The sequence below is a fragment of the Dreissena polymorpha genome, chromosome 4 (genome assembly GCF_020536995.1).
Source record: "Dreissena polymorpha isolate Duluth1 chromosome 4, UMN_Dpol_1.0, whole genome shotgun sequence".
Classification (NCBI taxonomy): domain Eukaryota; kingdom Metazoa; phylum Mollusca; class Bivalvia; order Myida; family Dreissenidae; genus Dreissena; species Dreissena polymorpha.
The window spans coordinates 5552651-5576296 of record NC_068358.1 but is presented as its reverse complement, the minus strand read 5'-3'; the positions used below and the strand labels follow the sequence as shown (position 1 = coordinate 5576296).

Below are 23646 nucleotides of genomic sequence, written 5' to 3'. Positions count from 1 at the left end.
CTATAGGAATAAACAATGGCCGAGATGTATTTTGACCGACATGGAATCGTTCTCCGGTAAGATGAACACAGTGGTTTGCGCACTTTTCTGGGAGGAGAAAATACTGGCTCCTTTGCAGATAATTATTATAACGTCGTTTTTTCCTGAGGCGGTTTTAATAATGAGAGTCGAGCTCAGATGGCTAGATCTGTCTCTGAGATAAAATAACACAACACAATTTGAAAGACAGATGCATGTACAAAGACACACGAACGAAACGTGACTAACTGTGATTATAAGAAAGAGCAACACAAAAGCAACATAACTTATTTTGTTTCATACATTTTATACAAATGGTTCGGTTAAAGCCAATAACGGCATTAAATGAAGAAGACTACGCTGTTCGTTAACTTGACAGTCAAAGTACAGAAACGCGGAAGTTAAAATGCTTAAAAAATACGTCATACAAGCGGATGACCAATTAAGCTTATGCCATATATGTCAATCAGGAAACAGTCTCAATGTAAAGTGTACGTAAAATGACTACTTAAAGGGCAGAACATCGCAAAAGAGTATTGAAATCAACTATCACAGTACACCTATGCAGAAATTTCTGAAATAAATTAATTGTTTTGACCCTGTTAAATTTAACACGGATGTAAATAAAACAATATAAGTAGCTGCTAAGCATCGCGATATAAGTTAGCATGTACACATTCTAAATTACAAAAAAACAATCAGAGGTCATGCATAACCACGTCTATAAATATCGAGATACGGATTTATACCAAATGTAAACAAATTGAAACTACGGATACAGATCAAGACAAGGATGCTTCATAAAATGTGTACATGTTGTATATTCAGACCTCAATGCAAACCTTGCAACTCACAGAAATAATGAAATAAAACATATGATTTTAAATTAAAATTCGCACATTATATCAGCTAATTTGGGACTTTTAATTTACATTGTTTTCATACATTTAACCGATCGAATTAAAGAAACGGTATTTTAAATGAAATGAGTCTTACAGCGCATGCAATTTGGAATCCTTCATACATCTCCATAAGAGTCGTTGAGTTCGGAATCTCGAGGAAAGCAGCGCTTCGGGTCACAACTGCATAGCTGAGATCTCGCGAGAATAACTCCATTTCAGTTTGATTGCAAGTTATCGTGGTCTTTATAAACGATGCCTCATTTGCCTTTTCGTCTCGTTTTTCTGGATGGATTAGATTTCCGATTGTACAACTGCGTTGGCCACTTGATACGACGCTGAAATATAGATTTACACTGACAGAAAAGCTGGACGAATTGATGAGCCATGGAACACATTGCATCTGTGTGTGTAATAGTCTATTTAATCGGACTTCCATCAAAATGACAAGGTAGATTTGTTTATTTGGACATCAATTTGAACGACATCGGAGCAGCAACAGAATCGACATCGGAGCAGCAACAGAATCGACATCGGAGCAGCAACAGAATCGACATAGGAGCAGCAACAGAATCGACCGGAGCAGCAACAGAATCGATATTGATGCAAATGGCACCGATTACCGTAGTTCGATGAAATCACGGTTGATTTTTAGACTCTCTGCACAGCTATGCAATTACTTTAATGCAAGTATTTAAATAATATATACTATGCTGATTATTTTTTTTCTCTACACTGTGTTATGTAAAGCGAGATGGTCTCATTTCATATTATGTGTAGCATCCAGTGCATTTGAAAGTGATTATCGTATGTGGGTAAACATAACTGCGATACGGTACATCATAGCAAACGAGAGCATGTGTGATGATAACTTCGACATTATACGTTAAAAAACGTAATCAAACTAATAGTAGTCCCATTTAGCTGAAAGATTACCGCAATTGTGAACACTCAGAGGAAGAATTAGGATATGCACGTTCATGAACGTGAGTGGCGAAAATTCTGAAATTATCTCAATTAGTCTGCAACGTCTGCTGTCTTAAAGCGACATCAATACGGACATGACATCATGCACACCGTGTTTCTGATCATGGCGGTGTTTGGGACGGTAACCAAAGGTAACTATTGAATAAAAGTAACTTTATTTTATGTTCTATTATTATACGCTATGTTTTATTAAGATTAGAATTCAAAGCATTGTTTGGCGAATCGAAATTAACCCATTTATGCCTAGCGTCTAGAAAAAAAGGCCTTGTCAAACAGCGTAGACCCAGATGAGACGTCGCATGATGCGGCGTCTCATCAGGGTCTGCGCCGTTTGCTTTAAGGAGTTTATGTAAGAAATGTTCTAAATATAGAAATAAATATACTAGACATCCCTAATTTTGGAAATAAATTGATCCAATTTAGAAGGATGGGAGAGTCCACTAGGCATAAATGGGTTAACATCTGACACGTTTTTGTGTAAGTAAATTTGTGTCTGTTGCGTATGTATGGAGTTACAAAAAAGGCAAATTGTGTGTTTGAAAAAGAAGCGAATATTTATAGGTGCGTGAAGTTGGCTCGCCGTTCGACGTTTGACATTAGTTCAACATTCAAATTACCGAATGTCGAGCTGGCTCGGCATTCCAGCTCGACATTCAGTTCGGCATTCGCATATAGTGTTGTATGCTTATTTTCGAATGTCTAGCTGGCTCGGCATTCCAGCTCGACATTCAGCTCGACATTCGGAGGTAATGTTGTACAATAATTTTTGAATGACGAGCTGGCTCGGCATTCCAGCTCGACATTCAGTTCGACATTCGGATAGTGTTGTACAATAATTTTCGAATGACGAGCTGGCACGGCATTCCAGCTCGACATTCAGTTCGACATTCGGAGAAAGTGTTGTACAATTTTTTTGAATGTCGAGCTGGCTCGGCATTCCAGCTCGACATTCAGTTCGGCATTCGTAAATAGTGCTGTATGCTTATTTTGAATGTCGAGCTGGCTCGGCATTCCAGCTCGACAATCAGTTAGACATTCGGATATAGTGTTGTACAATTTTTTTTAATGTCGAGCTGGCTCGGCATTCCAGCTCGACATTCAGTTCGGCATTCGGATATAGTGTTGTACAATAATTTTTGAATGACGAGCTGGTTCGGCATTCCAGCTCGTCATTCAGTTTGACATTCGGAGATAGTGATGTACAATAATTTTTGAATGACGAGCTGCCTCGGCATTCCAGCTCGACATTCAGTTCGACATTCGGAGAAAGTGATGTACAATAATTTATGAATGTCGAGCTGGCTCGGCATTCCAGCTCGACATTCAGTTCGGCATTCGCATATAGTGTTGTATGCTTATTTTCGAATGTCTAGCTGGCTCGGCATTCCAGCTCGACATTCAGTTCGACATTCGGAGATAATGTTGTACAATAATTTTTGAATGACGAGCTGGCTCGGCATTCCAGCTCGACATTCAGTTCGACATTCGGATTTAGTGTTGTACAATAATTTTTGAATGACGAGCTGGCACGGCATTCCAGCTCGACATTCAGTTCGACATTCGGAGAAAGTGTTGTACAATTTTTTTGAATGTCGAGCTGGCTCGGCATTCCAGCTCGACATTCAGTTCGGCATTCGTAAATAGTGTTGTATGCTTATTTTGAATGTCGAGCTGGCTCGGCATTCCAGCTCGACATTCAGTTAGACATTCGGATAGCTCGGCATTCCAGCTTGACATTCAGTTCGGCATTCGGATATAGTGTTGTACAATAATTTTTGAATGACGAGCTGGTTCGGCATTCCAGCTCGTCATTCAGTTTGACATTCGGAGATAGTGTTGTACAATAATTTTTGAATGACGAGCTGGCTCGGCATTTTAGCTCGACATTCAGTTCGACATTCGGAGAAAGTGATGTACAATAATTTATGAATGACGAGCTGGCTCGGCATTCCAGCTCGACATTCAGTTCGACATTCGGATATACTGTTGTAGATTTTTTTGAATGTCGAGCTGGCTCGGCATTCCAGCTCGACATTCAGTTCGACATTCGGATATAGTGTTGTACAATAATTTTTGAATGACGAGCTGGCTCGGCATTCCAGCTCGATTTTCAGGTTGGCATTCGCATATAGTGTTATATGCTTATTTTCGAATGTCGAGCTGGCTCGGCATTCCAGCTCGACATTCAGTTCGGCATTCGCATACAGTGTTGTATGCTTATTTTTGAATGTCGAGCTGGCTCGGCATTCCAGCTCGACATTCAGTTCGGCATTCGCAAATAGTGTTGTATGCTTATTTTCGAATGTCGAGCTGGCTCGGCATTCCAGCTCGACATTCAGTTCGGCATTCGCATACAGTGTTGTATGCTTATTTTCGAATGTCGAGCTGGCTCGGCATTCCAGCTCGACATTCAGTTCGACATTCGGATATAGTGTTGTACACTTTTTTTTGAATGTCCAGCTGGCTCGGCATTCCAGCTCGACATTCAGTTCGGCATTCGCAAATAGTATTGCATGCTTATTTTCGAATGTCGAGCTGGCTCGGCATTCCAACTCGACATTCAGTTCGGCATTCGCATATAGTGTTGTATGCTTATTTTCGAATGTCGAGCTGGCTCGGCATTCCAGCTCGACATTCAGTTCGACATTCGGAGAAAGTGTTGAACAATAATTTTTTAATGACGAGCTGGCTCGGCATTCCAGTTCGACATTCAGTTCGACATTCGGATATTCTGTTTTACATTTGTTTTGAATGTCGAGCTGGCTCGACATTCCAGCTCGACATTCAGTTCTACATTCGGATATACTGTTGTACAATAATTTTTGAATGACGAGCTGGCTCGGCATTCCAGCTCGACATTCAGTTCGGCATTCGCATATAGTGTTGTATGCTTATTTCCGAATGTCGAGCTGGCTCGGCATCCCAGCTCGACATTCAGTTCGACATTCGGATATAGTGTTGTACAATAATTTTTGAATGACGAGCTGGCTCGGCATTCCAGCTCGACATTTAGTTCGACATTCGGATATAGTGTTGTACAATAATTTTTGAATGACGAGCTGGCTCGGCATTCCAGCTCGACATTCAGTTCGACATTCGGAGAAATTGTTGTTCAAATTTTTTGAATGTCGAGCTGGCTCGGCATTCCAGCTCGACATTCAGTTCGGCATTCGCAAATAGTGTTGTATGCTTATTTTGAATGTCGAGCTGGCTCGGCATTCCAGCTCGACATTCAGTTCGACATTCGGATACATTGTTGTACAATTTTTTTTAATGTCGAGCTGGCTCGGCATTCCAGCTCAACATTCAGCTCGGCATTCGGATATAGTGTTGTACAATAATTTTTGAATGACGAGCTGGCTCGGCATTCCAGCTCGACATTCAGTTCGACATTCGGAGAAAGTGTTGTACAATAATTTTTGAATTACGAGCTGGTTCGGCATTCCAGCTCGACATTCAGTTTGACATTCGGAGATAGTGTTGTACAATAATTTTTGAACGACGAGCTGGCTCGGCATTCCAGCTCGACATTCATTTCGACATTCAGAGAAAGTGATGTACAATATTTTTAGAATGACGAGCTGGCTCGGCATTCCAGCTCGACATTCAGTTCGACATTCGGAGATAATGGTGTACAATACTTTTTGAATGACGAGCTTGCTCGGCATTCCAGCTCGACATTCAGTTCGACATTCGGAGAAAGTCTTGTACAATAATTTATTAATAACGAGCTGGCTCGGCATTCCAGCTCGACATTCAGTTCGGCATTCGTATACAGTGTTGTATGCTTATTTTCGATTGTCGAGCTGGCTCGGCATTCCAGCTCGACATTTAGTTCGCCATTCGGATATACTGTTGTACATTTTTTTTTGAATGTCGAGCCGGCTCGGCATCCCAGCTCGACATTCAGTTCGGCATTCGCATACAGTGTTGTATGCAGGTGCATGCTTATTTTCGAATGTCGAGCTGGCTCGGCATTCCAGCTCGACATTCAGTTCGACATTCGGAGATAATGGTGTACAATACTTTTTGAATGTCGAGCTGGCTCGGCATTACAGCTCGACATTCAGTTCGGCATTCGCAAATAGTGTTGTATGCTTATTTTTGAATGTCGAGGTGGCTCGGCATTCCAGCTAGACATTCCGTTCGGCAATCGCATACAGTGTTGTATGCTTATTTTCGAATGTCGAGCTGGCTCGGCATTCCAGCTCGACATTCAGTTCGACATTCGGATATAGTGTTGTACAATTGTTTTTTGAATGTCGAGCTGGCTCGGCATTCCAGCTCGACATTCAGTTCGGCATTCGCAAATAGTGTTGTATGCTAATTTTTCGAATGTCGAGCTGGCTCGGCATTCCAGCTCGACATTCAGTTCGGCATTCGCATACAGTGTTTTATGCTTATTTTCGAATGTCGAGCTGGCTCGGCATTACAGCTCGACATTCAGTTCGACATTCGTATATAGTGTTGTACAATTTTTTTTATGAATGTCGAGCTGGCTCGGCATTCCAGCTCGACATTCAGTTCGACATTCGTATATAGAACTGAATGTCGAGCTGGAATGCCGAGCCACCTCGACATTCGAAAATAAGCATACAACACTATTTGCGAATGCCGAACTGAATGTCGAGCTGGAATGCCGAGCCAGCTTGACATTAAAAAAAAATGTACAACAGAATATCCGAATGTCGAACTGAATGTCGAGCTGGAATGCCGAGCCAGCTCGTCATTCAAAAATTATTGTACAACAGTATATCCGAATGTCGAACTGAATGTCGAGCTGGAATGCCGAGCCAGCTCGACATTCAAAACAAATGTACAACAGAATATCCGAATGTCGAACTGAATGTCGAGCTGGAATGCCGAGCCAGCTCGTCATTAAAAAATTATTGTACAACACTTTCTCCGAATGTCGAACTGAATGTCGAGCTGGAATGCCGAGCCAGCTCGTCATTCAAAAATTATTGTACAACACTATCTCCGAATGTCGAAATGAATGTCGAGCTGGAATGCCGAGCCAGCTCGTCATTCAAAAATTATTGTACAACACTATATCCGAATGTCGAACTGAATGTCGAGCTGGGATGCCGAGCCAGCTCGACATTTAAAAAAAAATTGTACAACACTATATCCGAACGCGAACTGAATGTCGAGCTGGAATGCCGAGCCAGCTCGACATTTAAAATAAGCATACAACACTATTTGCGAATGCCGAACGAATGTCGAGCTGGAATGCCGAGCCAGCTCGACATTCAAAAAAAATTGTACAACTCTTTCTCCGAATGTCGAACTGAATGTCGAGCTGGAATGCCGAGCCAGCTCGTCATTCAAAAATTATTGTACAACACTATATCCGAATGTCGAACTGAATGTCGAGCTGGAATGCCGAGTCAGCTCGTCATTCACGAATTATTATACAACACTTTCTCCGAATGTCGAACTGAATGTCGAGCTGGAATGCCGAGCCAGCTCGACATTCATAAAAAAAATGTACAACAGTATATACGAATGTCGAACTGAATGTCGAGCTGTAATGCCGAGCCAGCTCGACATTCGAAAATAAGCATACAACACTATATGCGAATGCCGAACTGAATGTCTAGCTGGAATGCCGAGCCAGCTCGACATTCGAAAATAAGCATGCAACACTATTTGCGCATGCCGAACTGAATGTCGAGCTGGAATGCCGAGCCAGCTCGACATTAAAAAAATATTGTACAACACTTTATCCGAATGTCGAACTGAATGTCGAGCTGGAATGCCGAGCCAGCTCGACATTCGAAAATAAGCATACAACACTGTATGCGAATGCCGAACTGAATGTCGAGCTGGAATGCCGAGCCAGCTCGACATTCGAAAATAAGCATACAACACTATATGCAAATGCCGACCTGAAAATCGAGCTGGAATGCCGAGCCAGCTCGTCATTCAAAAATTATTGTACAACACTATATCCGAATGTCGAATTGAATGTCGAGCTGGAATGCCGAGCCAGCTCGACATTCGAAAATAAGCATACAACACTGTATGCGAATGCCGAACTGAATGTTGAGCTGGAATGTCGAGCCAGCTCGACATTCGGTATTCTGACATTCAAAAAAATTGTACAACTCTTTCTCCGAATGTCGAACTGAATGTCGAGCTGGAATGCCGAGCCAGCTCGTCATTCAAAAATTATTGTACAACACTATATCCGAATGTCGAACTGAATGTCGAGCTGGAATGCCGAGCCAGCTCGACATTAAAAAAAAATGGTAAAACACTATATACGAATGTCGAACTGAATGTCGAGCTGGAATGCCGAGCCAGCTCGACATTCATAAAAAAAATGTACAACAGTATATACGAATGTCGAACTGAATGTCGAGCTGTAATGCCGAGCCAGCTCGACATTCGAAAATAAGCATACAACACTATATGCGAATGCCGAACTGAATGTCTAGCTGGAATGCCGAGCCAGCTCGACATTCGAAAATAAGCATGCAACACTATTTGCGCATGCCGAACTGAATGTCGAGCTGGAATGCCGAGCCAGCTCGACATTAAAAAAATATTGTACAACACTTTATCCGAATGTCGAACTGAATGTCGAGCTGGAATGCCGAGCCAGCTCGACATTCGAAAATAAGTATACAACACTGTATGCGAATGCCGAACTGAATGTCGAGCTGGAATGCCGAGCCAGCTCGACATTCGAAAATAAGCATACAACACTATATGCAAATGCCGAACTGAAAATCGAGCTGGAATGCCGAGCCAGCTCGTCATTCAAAAATTATTGTACAACACTATATCCGAATGTCGAATTGAATGTCGAGCTGGAATGCCGAGCCAGCTCGACATTCGAAAATAAGCATACAACACTGTATGCGAATGCCGAACTGAATGTTGAGCTGGAATGCCGAGCCAGCTCGACATTCGAAAATAAGCATGCAACACTATATGCGAATGCCGAACTGAATGTCGAGCTGGAATGTCGAGCCAGCTCGACATTCGGTTATTTGAATGTTGAACTAATGTCGAACGTTGAACGGCGAGCCATCTTCACGCACCTAATATTTATTTGGTTAAATAAATTTTGATTATCTCTTTTACAAACGAAGCGCAGATGCACTTTTTAAAGGTCCAATTATGTTGACGTTTCCTCTTTTTATAATTGTATGTGTATCACATAATTGAATCGAAAACGACAGTAGTATGAGATTCTTTGTCAAGTTCTTCTTCAATAATAATAAGGCCAGACGTATAGGGGAAACAAAAGCTAAAATCATAATTTATTATAATGACGATAATAAATAAATAACGAGCAACCAGTTTCAGTTTATTGTGCAGTACAGTTAAAACCAACTGCACCTATGTGACGTATGACCCGCGTCATGGGAAATTGGGTGCTATGTCATTTGCGGTTAGCGTAGCACCATTTCAGCCTGCGCATCCACAATATCTGGTCAGGAGCTACACTATCTGCTATAAAGTACTCGAGGTTTCTAAGCCTCATCAGTGGAAATGGAAGCTTCTGACTACGCTGGTGTGGATGCTGGTGTGGACCTACGCTTGCTATCAATTGTACAAGATCTACTTTGGCATGTCGCGGTTCATTTATCGGTTTGCCAGGATTACCGATGTGTGCGTAACTATTTCAATCAAAGATTCACATGAAGTTTTTCCATACACATATTGGACCCAATATCTGAGGCGAGATTCGATTTGTAACCCTTTTCAGTCTCTCCTATAGATTCACAGACATAATAAATGGTTTAATACCAGCAAATTTCGATGCATATTGACAAGAAAGCTGGTATTGAGTGTCATTAAATAGCTCCAGAATGATTTAGTTTGGGATACAGGCAATAACTTATTTGATATATGCATTGTAGATTGTCAATTGCACAAGACTGCTGTTTATCATGTTAATGTATGTCCCAGCTAGACTCACTCTCTTTGAAAGATAGACACATCCGTATACTTTTGTATTATAAGAGTTCGTCTTGGAGGACAGACTTCAATACATGTAAGGCAATTATTTGAGTTTTAGATTGTCAATCGTCTTTAGGTGTTCCGATCTAAAAACTTATATCATCCTTGGCGGTAAACTGTGTAGTATTTATTTAACCCATTTATGCCGAGTGTCTAGAAAAAAGGCCTTGGCAAAAAACGTAGACCCAGATGAAACGCCGCATGATGCGGCGTATCATCAGGGTCTGCGCTGTTTGCTTCAAGGAATTTATGTAAGAAATGTTCTAAATATAGAAATAAATATACTAGACATCCCTAATTTTGGAAATAAATTGATCCAATTTAGAAGGATGGGAGAGTCCGCTAGGCATAGATGGGTTAAATTATCCATTATATCGCAAGGTAGTATTTATTTAAATTATCCATTATATCGCAAGGTAGTATTTATTTCAATTATCCATTATATCGCAAGGTAGTATTTATTTCAATTATCCATTATATCTCAAGGTAGTATTTATTTCAATTATCCATTATGTCGCAAGGTAGTATTTATTTTAATTATCCATTATATCGCAAGGTAGTATTTATTTCAATTATCCATTATATCGCAAGGTAGTATTTATTTCAATTATCCATTATATCGCAAGGTAGTATTTATTTCAATTATCCATTATATCGCAAGGTAGTATTTATTTCAATTATCCATTGTATCGCAAGGTATTATTTATTTCAATTATCCATTATTTCGCTAGGAAGTATTTATTTCAATTATCTATTATTTCGCAAGGACTTGTTTGTGAAAGGCGTATTTATAAAAAAGTATTTAAAAAGTCAGGAAGCAAATACCCCAAGTTTCTGAAATTCACTGTAAGCCATTGTCAAGTATTAATTTAAAAAAATAAAACCGTTAATGGCAGTTACAATATATTACTTTTATAACTCACTAAGAAACATATTAATATTTTCTATACAGAATCACAAATAAAGATCTAACATTTTATTCAGCTAAATAGAAATCAATTGCTAACTTGTTTGTTATTACACCTTTAATAGCACGACCACTATCGAAATAAAATTACTCTAATTGACGGCTAGAGTATCTCTGTATGTTTATTTAATAATTCTTCACACGGAAAAAAAATTGATTAGTGTTCCGGGAATCGATCTCAATATTTGTTGCCCTCAAAGATGGCAACTTTAGATGGCTAACGCAGTCTAGTCACGAACTTCCCCTAGGAAATACAAAATGAGCAATATTAAGACGCTTGAAATAGTTGTTCAGCATGAAATGTCGCGACCTGGTATTGTATTAATGGAGATGGTGGAAATGAAAAGGTTTTGTCTATGCGCGCAAAAGCATCATAACACTAGACCATGTCCTTACTTACACACCATGCCCAGTCGGAAGTCACTATGACTCGCTAGAACGCAGTTAAGACCTGCTAGGGTCTCGGTTGACGCGATTGGTCTCCACTACGACAAAATGAACCTCGCTCTGGCAAAACTGACCATAATTCATGTGCGCTAATCTGGAACGAAACTTTCCACTGGTATGGTTTCTCTCGCTTAAAAGTAGTCTATTCATAGCGAAAATCGAATTTACGCGGAAATAATCCTTTGCGGATGCAGCAACATTTAACGCACATGCATTTTCCCCAAGCGCGGCTAAAATGAATTTGGTTATTACGCGAGGGGCGCATGGACAGTTCGAACTTATTGAAAGCATTATAGAAACACAATTGCTGTAGTGCACCGATTCTCTCCGTCCACGTGGCATTGAAATATAAATGTTATCAAGACAGACGCCAGTGGTCCACATGATCTTTCAGGGCCTTACTTGTAAGTCGTTAGTTATTTACTAAGACACCGATATTCCCGAGGTGTGTTTGCCCTTGTAAATGAACATTGTATAGAAGTTCGTCTTTAATCATGATTGCTGAAATGCAGAACAAGTGTCATGCTTGTATTTACTATGTGATGATGTGATTATGTTCCCAATCACAAGGGATTTTACAGACGACTGACGGTCGAAATTCGTGCCCAGAAGAGATCTTGTACCTAGAGCTTTCGCCACACAAAATGTGATAACTTGGGATAACCCATACCGTACTAGCTCTGGTCCGATCGGGGCTATTGCGGGATGCAGGTATCCAAGGTGGATTGACGCAGTACTATACTATCGGAAGTTTTAGAGAAAATGCATCGACTCAATTGTGACATGGTAGTGATGCAGGAAGTCATGAAATTATAAGCGATTCACTAACATGTCGATTAAACGTCGTGCACGGGCCTTAGCGAGAAACGCCTTAACATTAAGTTTCTGATTACATTCTCAAATCTCTTTCTTTACACGTACATGTACATCAATCAGGGAGTTCTGAATTCAATTGAGCCGCGTTCTGAGAAAACTGGGCTTAATGCATGTGCGTTAAGTGTCGTCTTAGATTAGTCTGTGCGGTCCGCACAGGCTTAAAAGAGACGACACTTTCCGCTTTTATGGTATTTTTAGTTTCAAAGAAGTCCCTCCTTACCGAAAATCAAGTTCAGGCGGAAAGTGTCGTCCCTGATTAGCCCGAGCGGACTGCTCAGGCTAATCGACACTTTGCGCACATGCATTAAGCCCAGTTTTCGCAGAACAAGGCTCAATTGATGGCATGTTGAACGTGTTATTCTTCAAAGAAAGTATTCAATGTCATAATATGTAATTGTTGACAAGCAGAGTTTGAGGATTTGATGGGTCTCGGAAGTTCATGACTGGATGATCGTAAGATGTAGTTATTACATTGCGTGTCGTGTCCATATTTCGTGTAGTAGTTACATAGTATTTGAAGTACGCGGGCGTATATGCGTAAAACGTAAGGCATGACGAAGACGTTGGCAACGTGAAAAAGAAGACAAGGTTGGATATGTTCAGCAAAGATCTGAGTCACTGTTTTTTGTTCGCAACTATTTGCATCGTATAATTTGTTTTTCTTCTTCAAATAATTTTTTCTACTGCAATATATTTACACTTCTTAATAAACAAGAATGTCAGTAAAACTGATGGATGCCTACTGATGATGCGCTTTGTCAATCTATGTGCTAGTTGTGTGGAAACTAATAATTACTCAATTCATTGAAAACTCACTGTAGTGGAACAATATGACATATTTAGGTATGCCCATCAAACTTGAAAACTGGAAACTTGCTAATTTGATGAAACGCCTATTTATATAATTATATTCAATGGCGTTGTACAAAACATATATATGTACATAAATTGATAAAAGATAAGAGGTATTGATACTATTATGCAGCATTAGTTAAAGGATTAATGATCTTAAAATGTGTGATATAAATAAGAATGCTATTAGGAACTTAAGCAATAAAACAATACCGGCTACACTATTAAAACACAGTAAAAGTAAAATATTATGTAATAAATTGATATAACTAGAGTTAAGACAATAATTATAATGATAATATGAGCAAATATTTGGCAACATAAAGAAACTGTTTTTCATTAACTAAAAGGATACGTAAAAGGATATTTCTGCACTCTGGCTGTCGGATCCCACAGCTACCGGTCATCTGTCATACTTAAGGACACTTCTTTTGTGTTTTAACCTAATTTGAACTATCGTGACTACAAGTCACAAAAGGCTGACCAAGTGTGACTACAAGACACAACTTGAAGGTTAAAATTACAGTGTGACTATAAAACACAACTAGAAGGCCTAAGCATGACTAAAAGGCAGCTGGTTGATGTAATTCAATCATTGAGCAAAGAAGCCCTAATGATTCTTGGTTACCAGTCACTTGTACAATAAATATCCTTTTCGAGCAAATAAGCCCGCACAATTCTTAAATTGCTTGGTCCTATGAGTCCTAGTGAAGAATAAGCCCGTACAACTGAGTCTCGATTATTTTTTTTTAATCACAGGTATTCCAATTAAAATAGGTTGTAAAAGTCTCTGAAGAGAAATGTTTTCAAATTCCTTTTGAAAATGTTTATTGATGCGGAAGTCCGGATGCTTGATGGAAGGTCATTCCACAGTTTCGGACCAACAACTCCGAAACTCCTGTCCATGAAAGTTTTTCTCTTTGTGCGTTTCACATCATAACATCCGTCATACGAGACGGTAGATCGTAGGTTACGTGCTGGTACTTTTTCTTTTAAAAGTTCTGTAAGGTATTTTGGAGCGTTACCAACAGAACAATTATACATGAAGTTCAGTAATTTGAATGTTATCCTAGCCTTTACTGGTAGCCAGTGTAGTTCATACAAGGCATCTTTTGAACTGTCATATTTCTGTCGGCCGAGTACCAATTTGGCACACATGTTTTCGATACGTTGCATTTTGTTTATTTCGCATTGAGCTGTTCCATACAAGATGAGATTACAATAATCTAGATGAATATATTGAAGGCGCTATGAGAAACTGTAACAAAGTGCGACGGTAGAAAGGGAGGAAATAAGTAAGGAACTTCGAACTGGCAAAATTTTCGGGGAGCAGAAAAAGTCTTTGAAACCATTTCATCAGGTGTTTAATTAAACGACATATGGTATGTTTCCCAAATTCAAAAAATATGGTTTATGAAGTAAACAGTTATCAAAATATCGATTTTATAGGAAGGACAGTTATGAAAGAAGGAATACTTATGTTTCGGTCGGTCATTTAACTATCTTACGCTCTTGACTTTTAATATGTAAATTTTAACATAATGTTCAGAACAATCAAACGCTAAACTTAAAACATATCGTGTTGTAAGGTTAGCTTATATATTATTATAATTAAATTATTCCGATTATTTTCTATATGAGATGCATTATCTCATATAGAAAAAAATCGGAATAAATTATCCATTCTATAAAAAAACTTAAGTCATTTTTTTCAAAATGTCTTTTTGTTTTACTAGTATATACGAGAAAATGAAATTAATTGTTACTTTTTTTTAATTAAACTTTTAAATAGTAAACTGGGTAAAATAAAATATACAACTGAAACACTAGCTCCATTTAACTAAAACTTATTCAACAGTAATAGCACCCATTTAGGTATGCAGGTGCACATATCTTTTTGTTACAGTAGAGACATCCATCCGTCCGTCCGTCCGTCCTTCCGTCCATCCATCCATCCATCCATCCATCCATCCATCCATCCATCCATCCATCCATCCATCCATCCATCCATCCATCCATCCATCCATCCATCCATCCATCCATCCATCCATCCATCCATCCATCCATCCATCCATCCATCCATCCATCCATCCATCCATCCGTCCGTCCGTCCGTCCATCCGTCCGTCCGTCCATCCATCCATCCATCCATCCATCCATCCATCCATCCATCCATCCATCCATCCATCCATCCATCCATCCATCCATCCATCCATCCATCCATCCATCCATCCAAAAGTAAAAATTAGGTCAGCACTGTCATACTTTTTGGCTAGTTCTTCAAGGTTATAAAATATGGAAGTTATGTATTGAATAAACAATATATTAACTAAACAATATGGTGATTGTATTCGTTTCTTATGCTCATTATGTCTTCCCCGTACAAATTGATTCATTCCGGTAACATTTAAAGCTATATGATATTGCCGGAAAACGCAATTATGTCAACAGTTTCTTTCTTTTTGTTATTTCTTAGGACTATTCAATATGAAAGCAATGCAATGAATTAATAATACATTTTCTAACCATCTCACGATTTAATTCGTTTTATATTCGTGTTTTTCCTGTCACGAAATGAGCCTTAACCATTGCACGCATGCCTGTTACAAGGAGGACTGTTATAAAAGCGGAAAACTTGGTTCTTGTTTCATATAGAACAATAACACATCCCAACCATGTACATAATGCTTTGTTTCTCAAAACTTTCCATCAAACATAACTTCAATCAGTAAGAATGACGATATTCATTGTTCAATAACAATTTATAATTCATATAAAACGAAATATAACATAACTACGCATGCACTTTCACTTTCTTCATCTTCCATAAGCAACAAACCCGATTCGAATGACGCCACACGTGTTTTCTGCGAAATGGTACCATGTAAGATGGAGGTGAAACTATTACAATAAATAGAAGGGGATTCTTTATTATATGTGTTGGCTGGCTTTTAAATAAACAAAGTGTTGTGTGCAAACTTAGATGAGATATTAATTATGAATTAAATCGAAAATTATAAGTTTTAATACGAACATGATAGGTTTGAATGTTATTTGGATCAAGCCTGCAAGAATATTAATATGGGCATTAAGAAATTATCAGAACATTTTAGTTTTATAAAAAAAAGTCATCAAAAAGTATTTTTTCTCATATGAACAGCGAAAAATACCCCTACCAACTATTCAAATATGTAAAACAATGTGTTGCCATTCTCATAGTACATAACATTTTAATAATCATTCACAATCTAAACAGTTTTAAATGTTCATTGTCGAATTCACGGTCAGATAATCCTCTTAGACTAAGTCCTGATATTTCGTATATCTTAGAAAAGAGAAGTTGTACGGATGCGCTATGGTGCGTTACGATTCACTCAGAACAGATCAGTACAGCTCTTGACAAGGTAATAATAAACACTCGCATTTTAATAATAACCATATCGTATCAAATGCATGCAAACGGTGTTCTTCACAAATCTTCAATATTTTGGATCTTGTTAAACAGATAAAGCGTTTTTCTCATTGTGACAAAGGGATTGAACGCCGAACCTTGCCATAGTTCCTGTCAAAATAATAAAACACATATTTAACTAAGGGACTTAACTCAGTTATCCTTCTATAACAACATTTTTATATATCACCCCTTTCTTCAAACTTCCAAAAGTTGTTTTTCTGAACTATTTGATCGTTTTGTTGGTTATTTACAAGAGTTGCAAATAAGCTGAGCTGGATCCACAAGGTTATTGTATTGTTATTTACACTAATGCCACGTCATTTTTTTTAAATAATTATTTTGATAATCATGTGTAATAAATCCATAACAGTAAAAGTTCTATAATCCAATTGCACTGTGATTGTCAACACTGATATGGACCTCGTCAAGCGAATATGGGTATTATGTCTCATGCGGCCTAAGTTGATCCAGACCAGCGCGCATATCCGCCCAGTTTTAAATGGAGGCGAAATAAATAAAAGAAATTGCGCATTTTTACAAAAGATCTGATGTATTAGGAAGAAAGCGTTATAAGGTAAACAGTATAACTATTTTGATTGAGTGCATTGGCAAGCGTGACAATGATTGATACTTTCTCTTTGCAGTTCACATAAATCAAACCACTAGAATTACTAGAAAATCGCGAATACACACATCACGAACAAAAATAAAGAACAATGAACCAATAAACCGAAATATAAAGACATGCCTTTCGATTGTTCATAAAATGATTTGCCGTTCATGTTTTGGAGCTGTTATACATCAATGTACGTTTGTGTACCAATACAAATATGATTGATCAATCGAAGTTATCCAATAGGCAAGTTTATTGTATGGTTATAAGATGTAAACTGCTTATTTGAAACCATCTCGGTGCTATGCTTGAGTGGCCATGCAGTTGCGTGATGCTAATAGTGATGGAAAGCTCTATTCTTTTGGTACGCGAAGCAAACATATTTCTTGACATTTCGTTTGTATTGATTTCTGCTCGCCCGTGCTTGGTTTGCTAGGTTGACGGATACTGCTATCAAGCCTGTCACTGCGATATTCAGCGAATAACAATGAGCAAATACAAAGAAACCTCGCAGAGAAGTGTAAGATACTGTACACCGAAAATATATTTGATTTTTTTTACAATCATGAACTCTTGTGACACATTGGAAATTTCAATTGAAACGTATGTACTCTTTGTAGTTAATTGTATTAAATTAAAATGAAAAGGACCTATCAAAACGTATAACTCTAATCGGAAGAGATGATATCCGTTCTTCCGTGTTTAATGAGTTTTGAATGTTATAACCTCCCGAACCGAATGATGTCTTTCAGACGAATTCGGAGCAAAATGGCTGGTGAAAGACAAGCTATTATTCACGATGTTTCATGATTTCAAGAGATACCAGAATGTAGAAGATGCCACTCAGATGCATGTCACCGGTAGCCTGAACACCCGGTAGCCTGAACACCCGGTAGCCTGAACACCCGGTAGCCTGAACACCCGGTAGCCTGAACACCTATGCTCACGATGCCATAATCGCAATACAACGTATACCCATAACAAGGGGGCAAGCATTCAGTTCTAATAAAATGAAAGAACCACGCGGCGTAAGTTCTTGTATACCGGGACGCACAATTATGACGACGGGTGGGTATAAACTGGTCGATGATGTCACCAAACCTAACAATGGGCTCACTAACAAACATAACCTTTACTCGGAAATGGGGTGGGGTGCCTGGTATTTCAATGAGTTTGTGTGATGTTATATTCGCGTTTAAACATATTAAATTTAACATTCATGACAGTGTGAATGGACTTAAAGAAGTAAATAATACAAACTGTAGAATACCAAATTTTACAATTTGTTGACGTAATATTGTTATGAAGTTTCGTATATAAATCATCACTTTATTATAAATTATACATGCTTCTTTTAATTACAGCATTCTCTGAACTGACAATATTCTACGAAACATTATGTTTAAGTTGGGTTAGTTCTATCATGTATATGAATATGTAGATGCAAACTGAATACAAAGTGACATTTGGATCAACAACGATATAAGTTCTTGGAATAATTACTAATAAAGAAAACATGGTATGAAACATTTTTATTTAATAAATTGAATCCATGGAGTCGTAGAAAAGTAACAAATTATTGTTTAATTAACTGCTACTTCTTACCAATTATATTGTTTTACACGTTTGTTAAGTATATTACGACTTCTATAAGTATGTTTGAAGCAAAATTAGGTCAAAGCAAACTTCTATGGGCAGCAACTGTAAAAGATTATTATGAAGTGAGGGGGTTACAATGATGGATGCATTTTCTGAGAAACATATAAAATTGACATGGCTTAAGAGATTTGCGACAGACGATGGGCATTTGTGTCTTGTTCTGAGAAAACTGGGCTGAATGCTTGTGCGTACAGTGTCGTCCCAGATTAGCCTGTGCAGTCCGCACAGGCTAATCAGGGACGACACTTTCCGCTTTTATGGTATTTTTAGTTTGAAGGTTGTCCCTTCTTACCGAAAATCAAGTTTAAGCGGAAAGTGTCGTCCCTGATTAGCCTGTGCGGACTGCACAGGCTAATCTGGGACGGCTATTTGCGCACATGCATTATGCCCAGTTTTGTCAGAACAAGACACATTTTGTAAAAGCATACATGTTGTGCCTATAATTGTTCTTTTAATGGTCAGCTTAAAAAAGAATTTCTTCGAAACATTCAATACAAAATACATAAACACACATGAACAGTTTAGAGTCTGTTCGTGAGTATATGTTTGTTTGCAAATATATTGTTTAATGAAATAGACGATATTAAACAAAAAAGTACACATTTTGCATTTATGCCACAATAATTATGTTGAAAACTCTAATATGCCATAGCATTTGTACTTTTCTATACTTTATGTATACTCGATATTTGCGTATTTTGGCGTTAAATCAACGAAACACGTGTTTATATGCTTGCTTTTTTATGCTTTGCTTTATTCAGGAAAAAAGGCAAAATGCCCATCATTCCACTTATAAAACAATACAAAGAAATATATATAACTGGTTATTGGTTAGGCATGTTACGTCATGTTAGATATCTGTACATACATATTGTAAATTAAAGATACAGTAACATTTTGTTTTGATAATAAAACACGTTTGGAAGTAATTGGAAAAAAAGCAACTTTATCTTTCTTAGACCATAGATAATGTAGTAAGTACATGTACATGTTTATCGCTTACGCACTTTGAGAACAATCAATTGAAACCAATTACTTTGTTTATATTACATGCAGCATATCTCTATACAATAAGTTAGTGTTTTGAAAAAGGGAATTTAAGTTAAAGCCATACCTTTTATATATTATTGTGTCTGATCTACTATAACAAAACAAAACGATGCTCTACAAAACAAAGACGCCAAACATAAAGTTGTGGACGAATGGCGACCAAGAAATGAAAACAATAGATGCAGTAACTATGGCGATTTCATTTTAAAAAAGTATCTTCTAAGCAAAAATCCAGTTAAGGCAGAAAGTGTTGTCCCTGATTGGACTGTGCGGACTGCACATGTTTATCTGGGACGACACTTTACGCACATGTATAAATCCCCCTTTTCAAAGAGCATGGCCCAGTATACATTCCTTTTGAAAAAAAAAAAGACCAACAGTCCCCCATTTCATTTTGACTTTTAATGAAAGAAGGGTTTATAAATGCATCTGAATAAGACTGTCAACGTATAAAGCGGAAGGCGACCAAATTTCTGTATATGAGCAGTTCTTTGGGAAAAGGGAGCTAAATGCAAGTATCGTGTCAGAAACGCGTGTGCAGTCCACTTTAATGGAATTTGTGGTTTAAAGGTAGTATCTTCGAAACGAAAATCCAGTATATGTGTAAAGAATACGAATTAAACCCCGTTTTCCTAGAGCGAGGCTCAAAAACAGATTTTCTAACATTTATTTAAAGAACTTTATTGAGTCGTGTTATGAGAAAACTGGGCATAATGTATGTGAGTAAAGTGTCGTCCCAGATTAGCATGTGCACATGCATTATGCCCAGTTTTTTCAGAACGCGACTCCGTTGTATTCCTAGATCTTAATTAATCATTCGAGGAGCGTCCCTGAAGTTTGCTCTTCGTGTCATTACTTGAGTTAAGAGTGTTAAGAAATGTATCGATATTGACTCCTCATCCGTCTTAGAGAACAACTCTCACTTAAACGTGGGCCCGCCCGTGTGTCGATAATATTGACAAACGTCGAAGCGGGGAACACAATCTGACTTCCCAGCCAATACTGTAAACAATTTGGTTATAAAAGATTTAGAGAATGGATGTATTTATGTTAAACATGGGTAGTAAAGATTCACTGAATGGAGTTATTCCTATGGAAATAAATGGATTTTCAATCTAGATATCGGACCATGAAGTCGCAAGTGATATGTTCAGAAAAATTTAGTTAAAACATAATTTATTATGTTTTCTATGAGTAGGTTTACACTTGTGGTAGGACCGTTTCAAAATGGCGAAACAAATCTAACTATTGGCAACATTGCAAACAGTGACTGATAATGGATTAAGTGTTATATATATGTTTGAACAAGAATAGTCAACATAATAGAAAATCATTGAAAACATAAACAGTAATCGAGCGAAACGAAACCCGAAATGCACGATGAATTGTGTGCTGGTATTTCTATGGACGTTGTACGTAATAGCGGTCTCATTTGTGACTAGTATTGACCCGCGATGTGACCCAATGTCCGCCACAGGTATACACGACATTAGTGGTATACACTTATCTAAAGATGTTATATTCAACTAATGTATGATACTTAAATGTTCTAATTTTAAAAAGACCTTTGCATATTTATAACAAGCTTTTAAAACAGAATAATGCAAACAGAACGTGACATTTCTGTCAGAACAAATAAATGCAATTCAAACTTCTTTCATTGTAACGTCTTTGTATATTCTTGTATGTAAATTGATAAGTATGCCTCAATAAAGAGTTATTCTAAGAGTTATTTCCATATTGTATAAAGAAGTAATTCAATGATGACGAAGAGCACATTGTTTTATATTTGCGTACATGTACGATAAACATGTTTTTATATTAATGTCTGCTCATAAATTTTATTATCATCAACGCTTTTTTATCCTGTTGATACCATCTTGCAATGATTTATCAGTGCAAGAGATCATATTTATGAAATGAAATAAACGACGAATCAACACGGATCCCACCCCAGGCACGTGCATGTCGTGGAATAGGTAAATATCACTACCTTACATTTGTTTTGCATGTTAATACTTATTCAAAATCAATCGAACGATTTATTGCGCTAAGCATGCTTGAAAAATATGAACATATATGTAGCAATCGTGTGTACATGATCAATGCTTTTGCGCTATGATCTGTTCAAAAGCTACGAATGAGACCTTGCGTGACTTTATAACGGACAGAGGAGCTCTTGACACAAGACCCATTTCGCATTTGACAGTAATAACTTACACAATAAATAGATGGGAATAATATGTTCAACTCAATGTCGTTTGCGACATTATTCAGCTATTATAATGTATTAAAAGTCTTAATTAGAACAAAGAAATAGCTATATAGCCCTCTAGACAAATTTTCGTTTTAGCATAATATGACAATAAAAAAAATGCTGAATTTTATAAATACCTTTTTTTTCTAAACTTAGTAAGGAAGTAACGTTTTATTTGCGCAGTCATTAGACTGTGACCATGCGCACCGTTGTTCATGTTGTTCTGGAAGACGTTTCATATTTGGTTGCAACTGCGCTGCAACCAAATATGAAACGGCTCCCTGGTTTGTGTAAGCAATAAGTAACTTTATTAAAATAAAAGACGATCCGATTACAACAAGGAGTATCTCCTAATATTGCTTTTGGAGTTTAAATATTACTGTATTTAATCCTTACAACTTCCCTATTTATTTATTGATTACAGTCATATTGTGTATGGATTGAAATTATTGAGTTAATAAAAATTGTCTTAAGAATGATAAAATATATCCAGTTATATTGACTGTAATTAAAAAACACACCTCATAAAGCCATTTGATAAAATATGCTTTCTCAAATACTTTTTTTTCGCGTGAATTGTGACAGCAAAATGTTCTCTAATTTTAAACTCATTTGATCGGCACGTTCTAATGCATTCCACATGTTATTAGATATATTCTGGTGGAACACTGGCTGGTAAATCAACTGTTTTTTTTTACAAATGGCATGGCTAGTGTAAACTGCACAATAATTAGATTGAGTTGTAACAATCACAAAACAACTTATTCGGAAACTTATTTAAACCAATATACAGTTTATTTTCAAATACATCGTCGCAGAAATGCCCATGAGCAAACAGTTATCAAAAATAACAACTCACAAATCACGTACCGGTAAATATCCAATGAGATTCAATGTACACGAAACATGTGTGATAACGCTTACATAACAATAAGCTTTAAATAATATTAAGATATATACTTTGAATCATAAATAGTTAGGCAACAGAAAGAGCTATTCGGTTATTGAACTATGATATTTAGTCAGCTCACAATTTTAATCATTTCCTGTATTGAATAATACAATACATGTAGCATGGCAAGACATTTTAGCTCGTTATGGAAACACGGGGTTTAATGCGTGTTTGTAGTGTCGTCCCAGATTAACCTTTGAAGTCCGTACAGGCTAAACAGGGACAACTATTTCCGCCTTTAGAAACTTGATTTTTGGTAAGAAGAGACCTCTTTTAAACGATAAACCACAAGATCAAATGGGAAAGTGTCGTCCCTGTGACTCATTTGTACTAATCATCTTACAGTAATGATGACATGTACACCGAAAGGGGCAGTAGAGCAAAATAAGTTTCATACTTGATAGTGTTCACCAATATTAAAGTTTCAATTTGTTGTGGAAAAGAAAAAATGCCATTTTAGCTAATAATTATACAAAGGACTTATGATGACAAAGAAATAACACATTTGCGTTGTCTTGTTAGAGGAAAGCATCGCCTTGGCGTCGATAATGCCTGCTATGCGACAATTATATGGGCCGTGTTCTGTGAAAAAGGGATTCAATGAATTCGCGTAAGGTGTCGTCCCAGATAAGCTTGTGC

The 23646-nt window shown here is 37.7% G+C and overlaps 1 protein-coding gene across 1 annotated transcript in view; it reads left to right on the top strand.

Annotated features, from left to right (window-relative positions):
- The first annotated feature begins 1829 nt into the window (after positions 1 to 1829).
- The window catches only part of LOC127876388 (acetylcholine receptor subunit beta-like 1), a 34081-nt gene continuing 12264 nt past the window's right edge, over positions 1830 to 23646 (top strand). The window contains exon 1 of the mRNA XM_052421576.1: positions 1830 to 2035. Within this exon, the coding sequence (XP_052277536.1) occupies positions 1987 to 2035 (49 nt within the window). The 5' untranslated portion in view covers positions 1830 to 1986. The remainder of the gene's footprint in view (positions 2036 to 23646) is intronic.